The 13,415-nt window shown below is 44.5% G+C and overlaps 1 protein-coding gene across 2 annotated transcripts in view; it reads right to left on the bottom strand.

The window, feature by feature from the left end:
- Positions 1–13,415, bottom strand: part of AP2M1 (adaptor related protein complex 2 subunit mu 1) — a 28,299-nt gene that overhangs the window by 4,561 nt on the left and 10,323 nt on the right. The window contains exons 2-7 of one of the 2 annotated variants that reach the window (XM_030455897.1): positions 12,132–12,244; positions 8,508–8,513; positions 6,477–6,742; positions 5,203–5,285; positions 1,304–1,439; positions 1,067–1,208 (exon numbers count right to left, since the gene is read on the bottom strand). In XM_030455897.1, coding sequence (XP_030311757.1) covers positions 1,067–1,208; positions 1,304–1,439; positions 5,203–5,285; positions 6,477–6,742; positions 8,508–8,513; positions 12,132–12,205 — 707 coding nt within the window. In that variant the 5' untranslated portion in view covers positions 12,206–12,244. The remainder of the gene's footprint in view (positions 1–1,066; positions 1,209–1,303; positions 1,440–5,202; positions 5,286–6,476; positions 6,743–8,507; positions 8,514–12,131; positions 12,245–13,415) is intronic. The other variant, XM_030455898.1, reaches the window with a different exon arrangement.

The following is a 13,415-nucleotide window of genomic DNA, read 5'->3' as shown; positions in this document are numbered from 1 at the left end:
GCGACTCAAGAAAATAGCACATTTAAAGGCAAAAGCACACACAGAAGCTTTGGGACATTGATACTGACTCTTCAGAGACTGACACAGATGATATTTTCACTAGAGATAAATATCCCCACTGGGCAGCCACCTTAGGCTCATCCATTTTACTAGCTAGATTCAGTCACAGGAAAGATGGCTTAAAGGTGACAGTGAAGCAATAGCTCTTGGCTTGGTTCTGAGATAAAAGGCAAATAGCAGCTCAGTCCTGCTTATGGGAACCATTGTGGAAAGTGTCTGAGATCCAAGTTACATGCACAAGTCACATGAAGCAAGAGACAGAGGGAGAGCATAGTGCACACACAGCTGAAGCAAGTTATCTACCTTCCCAATTCACTGGGGTCAGCAAAAAAAAAAACCAAACAAAAAACAAAACAACCAAGAGAAACACATTTGAGTTGCAAATGGTTAGTGAGAGAAAAGAGGCAGTCCCTTTGCTTTTATCTCTTCACCCCAAGCAGGAAGGCTGTAAAAGGCATAAGATCTGTTCTCAGGTTCAGTGAGACAGGGCACTGTCTGAGGTGTGGCTGGGAAGGAAGGTAGCCAGGCTCCCAGAAGGGATGAGCCTCCAATCCACAGGGCCACTGACCACCCGTATGTCAGCAAGAGGGGCCTACCCAGTGTTAGTCTGTCAGCTCTTCTAGTTTATGGGAATGGTCCAGGTAGAGCAGGCTATGGTCAGAGGGGTTTCTTCACTGTTCCTGGGGAGCAGTACTACTGCGTCCTATGAATAAGAGTCTCTGCACTGACTAGAACTCCTAGAGACACATTCTGGGAAAATCCATCTTAGGGAAGTGTATCCAGCTGCAAGTACTCCACACTTAACATAATGTTTGAATCTTAATACTTTAAGAACTGTAGAGAAGCCCTCCAGCTCATAGCTTCCATGACAACTGACCTACCCAGGGATAAGTTACCAGTAACATCTGAAGGGAAAATCATCTTGTCTGTCTGACTAGAAAATGTATTAAGATCTGTCCTTTCATTAAGAGTCCCCAGTGGCAAGTGGCTTTCACCCCTCTCTTACCTTTTCCCTGTTTCATCTGCAGTCCCTTTGCCCTGTTTTTCAATGACAATCTTGTCATTCATGCCAAACTTGCACTCGGGCATTCCACTCAGGTAACTCTTCATCACCACTCTGCCAGAGACGTGGGCACTCAAAACCTGACCTGGTGTAGAGAAGAGTACAGTTCAGAACACTTATGCAAGTCCCTACTCACAAACCTGTAAGAGGAGAAGAACCCCAGCTCAACCTCTTGCTTACCCTGGGGGGACATCAAGAGATTCACACTCTCCAGCACATCAAGAAAGAGTTCATTGCGTCGATATTTGATCCCTTCACGTCTCCATCCAATCTGTCCAGTCACCTGGCTGGTGATCTGGGACTGCTCTTCCTTAGTCTGAATGAAAGAAATGACATCTTAGACCGCTAGATAAATTTAAAGACTAACAAACTTTTCCCAAAATCTAAAAGCAACTGCTTGTCATTTATTACATACAACTGCTTTTGACACTTAGATATGGGTGCTGTCACACCTTCCACAATATCAACATTCTCTCCTCAATACTGCAAAGCTTATGCCTGACTAAAAATTGGTCACAGCAATAGCAAGAAAGGTTCCTCCACCTTGTCAGCTAGTCCAGTAGGCTACACCTAGGTGCAAGGAGGTATAGGCTCCACCAATGACATTTAAATCATGTCTCTGACTAGAACACCAATCCATGTCAGGCAGAGAAGCAGCTGACAGACCAGTTCACAGCCTTATCCAACATGAAACTCTAGACCTGCAAGACAGCTACTCCCCAACAACTGCTTCTTAAAGACTGCAGTCATTAGAGTTACCAACATTAACCTAACATGCCTCTAACAGCATCCAGGCTCTAAGCCTCCTGAAAGCAATAAGGGTTATGCTGAGAGGCACAGGGAGGTTTCCTACCTGATGCTATAGGCGGGGTCCCGTCACACGCAGAAAGTCAAGAAGTAGATGTATAGCAGCAAGTGTGGTGCACACAGGGTTAGCAGGCAAGCAGGTCAATAGCAAGAAAAGGGAGGGAGAAAGAGGCAGGTTAGGCTTAGCACAGAAACAAAGCAGGCCAGATCATCATTAATTAGGCAGCTAATTAGCACACAGGAGATGAGGGGCTTTGACCTTCAGCTTCCCTCAGGAAATCCAGCACTGAAATGGCTTTTCAGATTTGTCCCCTTATGTTTAACCCAAACACAAGGCAGCATAGAGGGAGTGACAGGCAGGCCAAACATCACTATCAGTAACATTCCTCTGCAGAGCAGACTCATGTTGGTGCTTCTAAAGCAAGCCCTGAATGTTTATCATGGCACAGATGCCTGGACTATGGAAAGTATCATGCACCCAGGACTGCAGGAATCTTAAGTCTGGGTCCCGTATAAAGTTACAATCGTGTTAATTCCACCTCTTCTACCACAATGACTGCAGAATACAGAAGGTCCTTCCCCAGCAGCCCTGCACTGGGCCCACAGGGTGGCAGTAAATGATCTCAGCGTTAAACCAGCAGTGGCTTCGGTTTCACTCTTGGCTCTTGACACAGTCATGGCCACCCCTTGAGCAAGTGGTGCCATTATCACAACCTTTAAGATGATGAGTTTTACGCTCCCCTGAGAACTGCCCAGGAAAGTGCTCAGTGCGGTACAAAGCACCTCCTATGTCTGTCCCACAGAAAAGGTCTTGTTATCTACCTTGTTCAATGCTTAACAGGAAGGAGAGGCGCACACATAAGTATATAAAAAATACCCAGTTCTCTGACTTCCAAAGGGACACTGATCACATCCTGACATTCCCATCTCTGTCAATAGCATCAATGCCATGAACCTCTACTGGTCACTACAAAAAGTCACTGTATGGATCTGGAAACAGATGCCTGGGGAGCACTGAAGCTGAGGTCACCCAGTAAGGATGAGTGTTCCTTAAGAGAGGGGCTGAAGAAACCTGCATCTGAAACATCTCAGGTCTGGGAGCTGGAAGAATACATCAGTTAAAAAGGGACAACAATACCCAATCTGTGCTCAGTTTCCAGCATACTGACTAGTCTAAGGGCAGGCAGCTATGAGCAGGTTTTCTAGGTCTTTGTAGCTGGTGGCAGCCCTCTCCTCACTTTGAAAAAGTAGCACTAGCTTTTCAGCACAGTTTTGGGGAAATGCTGTAACAACTCATACTCCCAGAAAGTAAATGGGAGGGGAAGAAAATAACAGCATTCATTTAGTTCAAGTCAAGACAGATGCAGACAGGATCTGAAGAGTGAGAACCGAGCACCAAGATCACTAACCCTTCAAAGACCATTTCAGCCACAGGGTGGGCATTCAGAGCACAGCAGCTCAATACGTATCACATCTTTCATTGAGAATGAGGTTGGAAAGTTGAGTTTGGAAAGTCTGCCACAACTGTGGGTTTTGCTCACTTAATTTAGCAGGACAAGCCCAAGGAAGTCATCATCAGGAACTAAGTAGGCATAAGAGAACACACATGACAAGTCACCCAGCCACAGATTTTGGTCCAAGGTACCTGACAGAAATAGGCTGTAAGTGAAGAAGGTGCTGGAGGCTAGATGTACCAGAGTAGAGAGTAGGAAGGAAGCACAGTTTCAACTGTTGCCCCTGCCATGCTATGCCTGAAAGGATTTCTTCTGTTTTTTGAACTGGGATGAACAAAATTCCAACACAGAGAAGAATAACTGCTTACTATCTAAAGCTAAGGTCCAGATTCCTCTTTGTAAGGGAGGAAGGACTAAAGCAGTTGAATGAAGCAAGATGCTGTGACAGCGGTTTGCACACAAACAGCATATGACTGAAAGAAGAAAAAACAAAACAAAAAACCTAGGGAAGGAAGTGAGGGTGGTAGTTAGAGTTTTCCTAAGAACAGGAGCTGACTCAGCTGTCTTGAGTGCTGACTACCCAAAATGTCAGACTGCAGAGGGCCAGAGCAATTTACACCAGGGCTCAGGATGGGGGACTAAGGCCGGATGCACTCACATCTGGCCACTGATATATGCCTGCCCTCTTGCAAAACACTGTTTGCTGCTCTAGCAGGAAATACATTGCTCAGGGGCTGTTTCTCTCTCACCTCCTTCTTGAGAGATGCAGCTTCTACTTCTGCAAGTAGATTAAAAGTTTAAGAAGTTCTTACAAACTTAGTGCTGATGAACGGAGTGAAAAACAGAGCCTGCAGATACTCTGACCTCTGGTTATCCTAAACAAGAACTGTCACCAGGCAGGCTCTTGTTCAGCACATTGCTTCTGTTTGTATACCACAAGGCTGAAGTTTCAGCTGGATTTCTGCTGAAAACAGTTTCAGTACAGACTGACTCACAGCTTTTCTGCTACAGAGGGGAAAGGACTGAATTTTAGGCTAAGTCCTCATACTGAGAGTTGTACAGCTGTGTTAAATGGACAAGGTGAACAGTATTTCTTGGGAACATGAGAAAGTGACTATAAAAGTCCTTTAGTTTCAGAGGTTGAGCATTAGCTGAGATGGAAAGCCTACTTTTGAGGAGGTTGGATTAAAGCAACTTTATAACACATTCCCAAGAAGAGTCTAATTGAAGTGTCTTTTTCTCAAGGGGCCCTTTATCTTCTATCTCCACGTAAACTTTGTTTGATTCTTATTTCTAACATAAGAAAGCTCAGACTGTACTGATGCTGAAATGCAAAGATTTTACAGGCAGAGCCAGAATAACATAAGCTTCCTGACTGACAGCAAGATTCACACATCATTACGAGGCAGGCATGTAAGCCTGACAGCTCAAAGCACTGAAAGCCAGTAGAAAACAGAGTGGCTCAGCAAGATTCACACACAGAAGAGCTATTTCTGGTTCAGCAGGTAGATTTATCATGTGAGAAGCTGACACAGAGCAGAGCCTGAAGCCAGCCACCATTTACATGCAAGGGACTGGAGTTATCCTGGCTCAAGGCCCTTCCTCCTACATTTCACCAGGTGCCAGGAAACATCAGGTCACACAGGCAGAGACACACCTGGAACAAGATGCCACTGCTCTGCCTTCCTTGCCAGGGTGTTTTCAATCTACTCAGGCACCTCCAGTCTGGACAGGTCAAATGGCTGGTAACTGAGACTGTAATTTCTTGAACAGGCTTACAGAAAATCAACCAGCTGTACCTCCAGCTCCTCTGGTTACCTGACTCTTGATGCCTTGCTGAGTGATGAAGGTCTTCAGGGCCCCTGTTTCAGAGTTCTGAGGATAGCCAAAGTCCAGGATTTCTACAAAAGGGTAAAAGAAGGTTAGTTCAGAGCTGCAAGGTAAAACATGCCAGCCATGCTATCCGTTCCTACAAAGAGAGTGCCAATTTGTGCACAGACACTGCTTACATATTACATTTCTGGCTAAGTGGCTAGAGCATTCCTTATAAAGAAAAAAGGAACAGTCTTGCTAAACTGACTTCGCAGTGTAACATTTTGGAGAGGAGAGGTGATTGAAAACAGCCCATCTGATGAATTTGCTTGTTTTTTAATACATATGTACTTGAGGACTAGATAACAACTAGTCTAGCCATATGCACAGGGCACACTGGGGAGTTTTTCCAAAAAATCCAAGGGACAATAATGAGTGTTTATTCAACAGAACAGTCTTCACAGAATTTTCTTCAGCTTTTGATTTTCTTACAAAGACATAATAAAAATCAAAACCTAAAAATAACAGCAGAATAGAGAAACAAATGTTAACTACAGTCAGCGCACTTAATACCTACTGCCCTCAAAGAGGGAACAGAGACACCATCAGTCACTGTGACTCTTGGCTAAGAATCCCAGGACACACACGTGGGGTCTTGTATGGAAAACAAAGGAAAGCGTAACTTATACAAAGTGCTCATGTTATACAAAATGCGGACAGTTCAAGGGCAATCACCACAGGCAGGCTGATATCATGAGTAGCTGAAGGAACACTATTATTGTTTTGTGGGGAAATTTGTCCCTGCATCACTGGTGAAGTTTGGGCTGAGACAGAGCATGTTGGGCTTTATTGATTTGAACTGCCCCCAAGAGTGGCAACCACCTGGGATGACAGCTATACAGTGCCGGAGCCACCTGGGGACTGGGGGGATGGCTGACCTTAGATGTACTAATGATAGCCCTATAGATACCTCAGTTAATGACAGCCCTACACCTACACAGAATCCACTGAAAAGCTGAGGGCCAGTACCAGCTGCCTTGTTTACACAAGCACACAGTTCCCAACACTTCAGCAAAGTAAGCCACGATCAACACAGGGCTACAGGCTTGAAATGTTATCCACACTACCAGTACAGGTGGCATTAGAAAACAGACCAACTAATTTTGAACTCCATCACATATGTTAAAAATACTTCAAGCATTATTATTACTTCAAACTAAGCTAAGGGCTTTAGAATGACCAAGTGCACTATCATACAGCAGATAAGGGAGACATCTCACCGTCCAGCAGCTCATAGATCAGCACAAAGTTGTTCTTTATGTTCTCCTCGCTGATCTTCCCAAAGTAGGCAGTCATCACGTCACACATCTTGTAAAGAAACTCGAATACCATGGCAGCGTTGACATTCTGCTTGGTGACAGCAGCCAGCCAGATGTTGGAACGCTTGACATGGAAGAAGCTCGTGCGGGCGATGTTGGTGACAGGCGAGCGCACCTGCTGCCGCGCGTGGATGACATTGACGCGGAAGGCGTCGACAGCATTCCGCCTGTGAGATCATCACCAGAGGGAAGTTAGCTCAGTGTGCCTGGAAACAACCTGGCTGCACAGCTCTGCTTCCGTGGTTACAGTCAGACACTGAACTACATACACCAAGCTCACTTCAAAAGGCTGCCTGAGGATGTCTCTATGAGGGACAAGTGAAGGCTCTGAGCAGAGTTAGACACTAAATTTTGCACAACCTAAAAGGAGAGCAAGAGCTGCTGGTTTCTAAGGAGATTTGGACTGCAGTGCAAGTGTAGTCAGAGGGAGAAGCCATCCTCCATCTGGAGTCAGACAACAAAGGAACCTTCCCTTCAGTTAATTTTGCTAGCACTCCCAATTGATTGCCATAGCTGGGAACAAACACAGTAGCAGCTTATGGCCCACAGAAGAGCCCAGTTTTCAACAAAAATTTGGTAACTGTCTACTCAGCATGCTCAGGCCTTCATATTGCCCCAAAGCAAGCTGTAGTCTCCCACGATATTTGTTGATGGCAGTTCCTCCCAGACATACCAGTGAATTAAAAACAGCAAAACCTGCCCAGGTCACCTGATAGATGTCAGTACCTAGGTACACCAAAAAATTTAATTCTCAGATCCACCTCACCCCCATTCCTCACACAACAGGAAGGGCAGGTTCAAAGCAGCAAGCAGGATTAGGAATGTTTTTGGCTTTCCAGTTACATGTGTCCTCTCAAGCCTGCTAGGCTTTAGAACATGTCTCCTGCACATGGACTTAGGGTCCCCACAGTGCATTATGCTAGTAGCACTGCATTACATGTGCTGGACCACTAAATGGTCCAGTGTGATTTACAGTAGAGAAGGTTAACAGAGTCTCAAAAGGGTGCTGTGCAAGCTTCCCCTAGCTGCTGCAGTTTCTAATGCAAACTGTCTGTGTGTTAGTGACAGGGAACAAATACCTCCTGGGTAAACAGGAATGTTTGCATGGCATTCTGGATGCCAGCTCTTCCACACTAAAGTATCCTTAACCCATAGCTACAAGTCTGAATTAACTCCCCGAATTCAGTTGAAGTCCACCAATCCTAAGAACATAGGAAGGAAGTCAGTGTGCTTTACAGGACCAAATTGAGACTTAAAGCAATAGTCTATACTCCAAGCCAAGGCTCATCTAGTTTTGCTTTATTACTGTCAGACACTGTGTAGACTAGGGGTCTGCTGGCTGCAGCATCAAGGCCGTGTACTGATTATGCAGAACCGTGTTTGAGAACAGACAGTAATATCACCCTCACAAGCAAAGATATGGGCTCATAACAAGAGTAGTCAACAAAACAGCAGATACTTCCAAGTTTCAAAACAGAGGATATTCAAAGGAACATATGCTACTACAGCAGGTGTTCGGTCCTTGAATGTCTGGGTACATAAGAAGCAGCTTTGTGAGTAAACACGCTCCCTCATAAGCAAAATTCTGGCCTTCAAGTACTTCTCAGATTTTATTGCTTCAAAGGGTTTGCAAGTTTAAGTTAAATTAATATTTCATTTCTACCTTAGTTTTTCCATAAGTAACTTGTCTTCTATAAAATAACAGTATCTAAAAGCCCCATTCCTCCCCTCCAGTAAGCCTTGCAAGGCAAGTTCAGCTTATTCTGGAGCATTAGCCCTCCCATCCTCAAGTTCTTACCCACTAGAACTAGTACCAGAACCAGCAACCAGACTGGTGCACCCTAGAGGAGAAGCCTCATCTTGGTGAAGCTTTTCCAGCACACCAATTGCCCGCTGTGAAGTGCCAGTCATGGCCTACCACGCGTCTCTTACCTATTGCTACAGCAGCCAATGAGATGGGATGGACAGAAATGGCGCCAGCGGAGAAAGGAGGAGTGACAGCAACAAGAGAAAGGGTTAGAAACACACACACAAGGCACAATGAATCCAAAGAGATAAGGAGAGACCAAACAGCACCCCCTCCCCCTGCTCCTGGGCTCAAAATGCCAAGGCAGTATTGGATGGACAGTAACAAGCTTGGCAGCAATGAAGCCCTCACAAGGCACGACACTGACGTGCCATGGTCAGGCTGCCAGCATTGACAGACTTGTGTCTTGCTGAATTTTAGGGTTAACTGGGCAGATGAGCTTCATCTGTATCACGTCAGCAGTACCCAGTCTGCTCTGCTAATACATGTGGCAGGCCTTGGAGGGGAAAAACCCCAAAGCCTCAATCTGAGGCATCGCCTGGAAGCCACAGAGTATCAAGTATCTTCTTCCCAATCTGCCTCAGAACAGGGCTGCAAGTCTCAGTGGGCATTTCTACAACAGTACTTCTCACTTGAAGCTGTTTGGGTTGATGCTCTCTGGCTTGGTCCAGCCAACAGGAAACACAGCAAGTTTGATAGAGCTGGAGCACAACTGGAGAGACACAGCACATCCTACAGAATCAGACACTGCTCTATCCAGCTTGCACTTTTTCCTTAAGGATCAAGAGCCATGAAGCTGATGTACTGGAAGCTCAGAAACCAAATGGCTATTATGTTTAAAGTGCATGCAGTCTGTCATGTAAGCTGCTCAGTTTCAAATAGCTTATTTTTGTTAAATAGCTACATTCTTAAATGCAGGTAAGTTCTTCCAATGACTATGTCACTGAAGAGCAAGGCACTTGAAGACTGCAATAAAACCCTCCTTGAATTAAATGCATAGCGCTTTGCTTTTTTTTTTTTCCTTTTTTAAGAGGCTGCTTATGCATGCAGCTAGCTGCTGTATGTGCAGATGCACTACATGCACTAAAGCCATTCTAAGTTGCAAGCAAAGAAAGTCCAAGTTTTGTGGTACTTCTGCCTTTAATAAAAATCAATGGAAGGGTTTCTTTACTGACCATAGTTTTGCTCATTAACATTTGAGTTAGCATGTGCTTATTTAGACCTTTAAACTGTGCATGGGGAAGTCTTCTCATAATCCCAGATAACCTTCAATCTCTCCCAGCACCCAGACTGAGGTTTCCAAAGGCACGTACAAAGACCAAGAAGTCTTAGGGGTCAGTCACTCAGAGCTCACATGAAGACAGGCAGCAGTTAAGCTCATTTTCCACTCAACCTATCTGCCAACAAGCTGGAGGGACTAAGCCCTCAGCACTTCAGACCTATTGTTTAGGAATTTAAAACTGTTCTAGAGTTTTCTAGAAATCTATCACCTGGTTATTTGGTTAGGGACAGAGCTCCTACAGAGATCAGAACAAGGTACAGTATGATGGTGATTCCTTTCTCTCCCTCCCTTTGAAGGTTAGTATACTAACAGCTTTAGAGAAGTGTTCAGAATAGAAAATTGCAGATACCATTACAACTCCACTTGCTTGCTATAGAGCTGAGGATTCTCAATTACTTGATTACACAAGATGAGATATGGTCATTTTAAGTCAACTTGTTTTGTAAGGTTACACACCAAGAATTATTCCAAATCAAACCAGCTTTGAAGGCCTGTTTCAGAAGGAATCCAACACCTTGGAGCGGAAGCTTGGTTAAACACCCAGCATCAGCTCCACCTAAGTCACAAGACTGGCACTTTCACAGGAACTGAATGGAGGATTTCACTCAAGGGAACACTGACTCCTGAAGTCCTAAAGAACAGTTGAAATTTTGTCACATTTTGCCAAACAAAAGATAGGATCGGGCAGGAAATCCCATTTTTCTAGTTTTGCCTGGGCAGCTGGCAGGAAGTACTTTATCACGTACTGAACACAAGTCGCTTGCTATATAAGAGGAATGAACCAAGACAAAACACTACAGAACATCACTACATTAAAAAATAACTTGCTCCGAGATTACATCTCCACAGCCAGAGTGCCCTTTAAATTAAAAGGCCTACTTGAACAAGATCAATTCAAGCACAAACTTTAAGCACTTTAAGTTTGCAAGCCAAACAAACAAACAAAAAAGTTTTTACTGGAAGCTGGAGTAGCAGTGTCTCTAGCCCCCACACAACATATTCTTAAATTAAACTAGAATGCAGGCTGGCTTGACTCACTGTGATTCCTACTCATTAGGAGAGCTTTATAAAGTCAGATCTGGCCAGCGAATTGCTCCGAAGAGCTTCAGTAAACAAGTATTCAAGACTGAGATGAGTTTTTACAGCAAAGGAGAGGAAAACTTTGTAGCCAGAGTCTTCTGCTTCAGAAATAGAATGTTTCCTTGGCTCAGCTCCCTGTAGTAGTCCTGGAATAACCTAGTCAGCCTTAGAAGACCTACTTTGCCTTAGAAGATTTTAAACAAGCCAAGAGATTTAAAGCTCATGAGGTGAAGGCTTATTACAGACACTGTGTTGACTGCTACTTCAATGAAACAGTGCAAGCCTTGACTAGCTGCTAGTTCTACCTCAACTTTTAACCTCCATTAGACAATCCATAACCAAAAGGGATCTGCTCTTCAGACTACAGCAGTCTGAAAGCAGACTGGCTTGATGCATTTTTTGTAATTCAGGGGAACAAGTTATTCCACAGCACATCATACCACCATTCACCATAGAGAGCTGGTAGAAAATCTATTTTCCCAAACTGGCCAAAAGGACCTTTCTCATTGGACTTTGAATTAACACCTACCACAGCTCCACTTCTACTCTGTTATTTTCAATCACTAACTTCCACCTAGCACTAATGGAAAACCACAAGGAAGAGTAATGCTGTGCAAGAAAGCCACTTCAGGCTTTCAGTCCATGTATCACCATCACTTGATACATACCTTACAGTACCATCTTCCCTGCCTCTAAGACACCATATTTTTAGTAAGATCCCTTCTGGAAACTAGCAGCCTAAGGATTGTACAGATCTAGTCTGAGTGAGCACCATAACACCTGTGCAACAAGATACCTATGATTTACTGAAAGTTTTCAGTGCTTCCCGCAACCTTAATTACCCAGTGAATATAGGCTTTCCAAAAACAAGGCTGCCATACAAAGTTGGAGGACAGAATGCCAGCTTTAAGTGAACAGCCACAGTTACTACAAGACTGCTAGCAGACATAACTTCCCCAGACCACAACCAGTCCCCTGCATGCCTGTACTTGACGCTAGGCCGATATCTGTGTTTCAAACTAACTCAGAGCTCTGGTTATAGTAAATGGCAGACAGTTCCCACATTACTGCTCTTGTCAAGTTTTAACTATTACATAGAGGCTGGTAGATTCTTGCAGTTGCAGTTTATGTTGCTGAAGCATTTGGAGAAACAGCCAGATCTCTGCCATCCAAAAGAAAATCCCAGGTTTGTAGGCCATCCTTCATCATCTGTAGGTGACCAGAGCTTGACAAGCGCTTTTTGTTTCTTCTCAACTAAGCCTAGAGCAGCAAGTTGAGTTGCAGTCTTACATGCATGCACAGCTAATCAGAACAAAGCAGCTCCAGGTTGTTATCTGCACCAAACAGACAGAAATGCAAAGACCAGGGATGCACAAGAAGCACTTACCCAATGTCATCCCGGTAGACTCGAGAGATTAAAACCTCTCCTTTGTGATTATAGATGAATAAGCCTCCAATCATGATGGAACTTCAGTCTTCTCTTCCCATGTTGCTTAAGACCTGAAGCAAGAGAGGGCATATATCAGTAGGCTGCATGCATAGCAATGAGCAGAGTGGCCACAGACCTTGACACCCGCTGGCTACATGCTAGGGCACAGAGACCTTTTTGTCACTCACATCCTTAACCAGAAGACAATTCTTACAAAGTCTGCACTGCTGAAGACATGATAGCACACATCTTGATGCCACCAGAGTAATGACCTCCTGCAGACTGCAGAGAGAGACAAGTAGAGGGCAGGGAAAGATATTCCTGAAAGTCTGGTCATGCAGGCTACTTCACTTCATTTATCTTGTTACCTCTGGCCAGGCTAGCACATGGCTGAAGCCCAGGACTGTAAATACCAACAAACCTAAGTCCTAACTACATGCCAGTCTCTCCAGATCAGTATTCCCTCATGTTTGCTGCAGAGCTGCTCCTCAGGGCACCCAATAACAAGGACTTAATGAGGAAGCCTGGTAGGAATCAACTGCCTTGGTCCAGATCTAGGGAGCCACAGCAAGAATTCAGACAAGAGGCCCAGCTGAGCCACTTCCTGAGCTTGTCCGAACAACCGGAGTGCTTAGGTCTATGTAAGTAGACAAAGCTCCCACATATACTGTAACACAAGGCTCTGAACATGACTGCAATTTGTAGCAAGGACTGAAGCTTAAAATTAGCACTGAAATAGAGGCAGGGTTACTTCTTATTCTATTCTTCATCCTGGATGGATCAAGCCTCAAGTATTCATAGTGTCTGGCCTATCCCTTGACTGCAAGAAAAAACATGCCTGGAATGACAAGAAAAATCTAGGACCCTTTATTTCTGCTATAAAGGGTCTATCTCCCCAGTGACAGAGATACAAATCAGATGCAATTCATAGTTAGTCTTTTAGCACCCAAGTGTTTGAGATGTTGCCAAGTCTACCACTGTACAGCAGGAGGCTCTTTGCAGCAAGTACACCTTGGTTTATTACTGCTTTTACATAGTTTTCAGATAGCAACATTACAGCCCTTCCTGATCCCTAGCAGAAGTACTGAGAAAAACTTCAGAGTCCAAGCTGAGACCAGCCTGACTACAAGGTGCCAATGGAGTGGAGATATCAACCATGACCTGCTCTAATTGCAGACTAGTGCCCCATAAAACACCTAACCTCCTCTTCAAAGGAAGACTGTTCTGAGGAGAACTACAAAG

The sequence above is a fragment of the Calypte anna genome, chromosome 9 (assembly GCF_003957555.1).
Source record: "Calypte anna isolate BGI_N300 chromosome 9, bCalAnn1_v1.p, whole genome shotgun sequence".
Taxonomy (NCBI): domain Eukaryota; kingdom Metazoa; phylum Chordata; class Aves; order Apodiformes; family Trochilidae; genus Calypte; species Calypte anna.
This window is presented reverse-complemented; position numbering and strand designations above follow the sequence as displayed.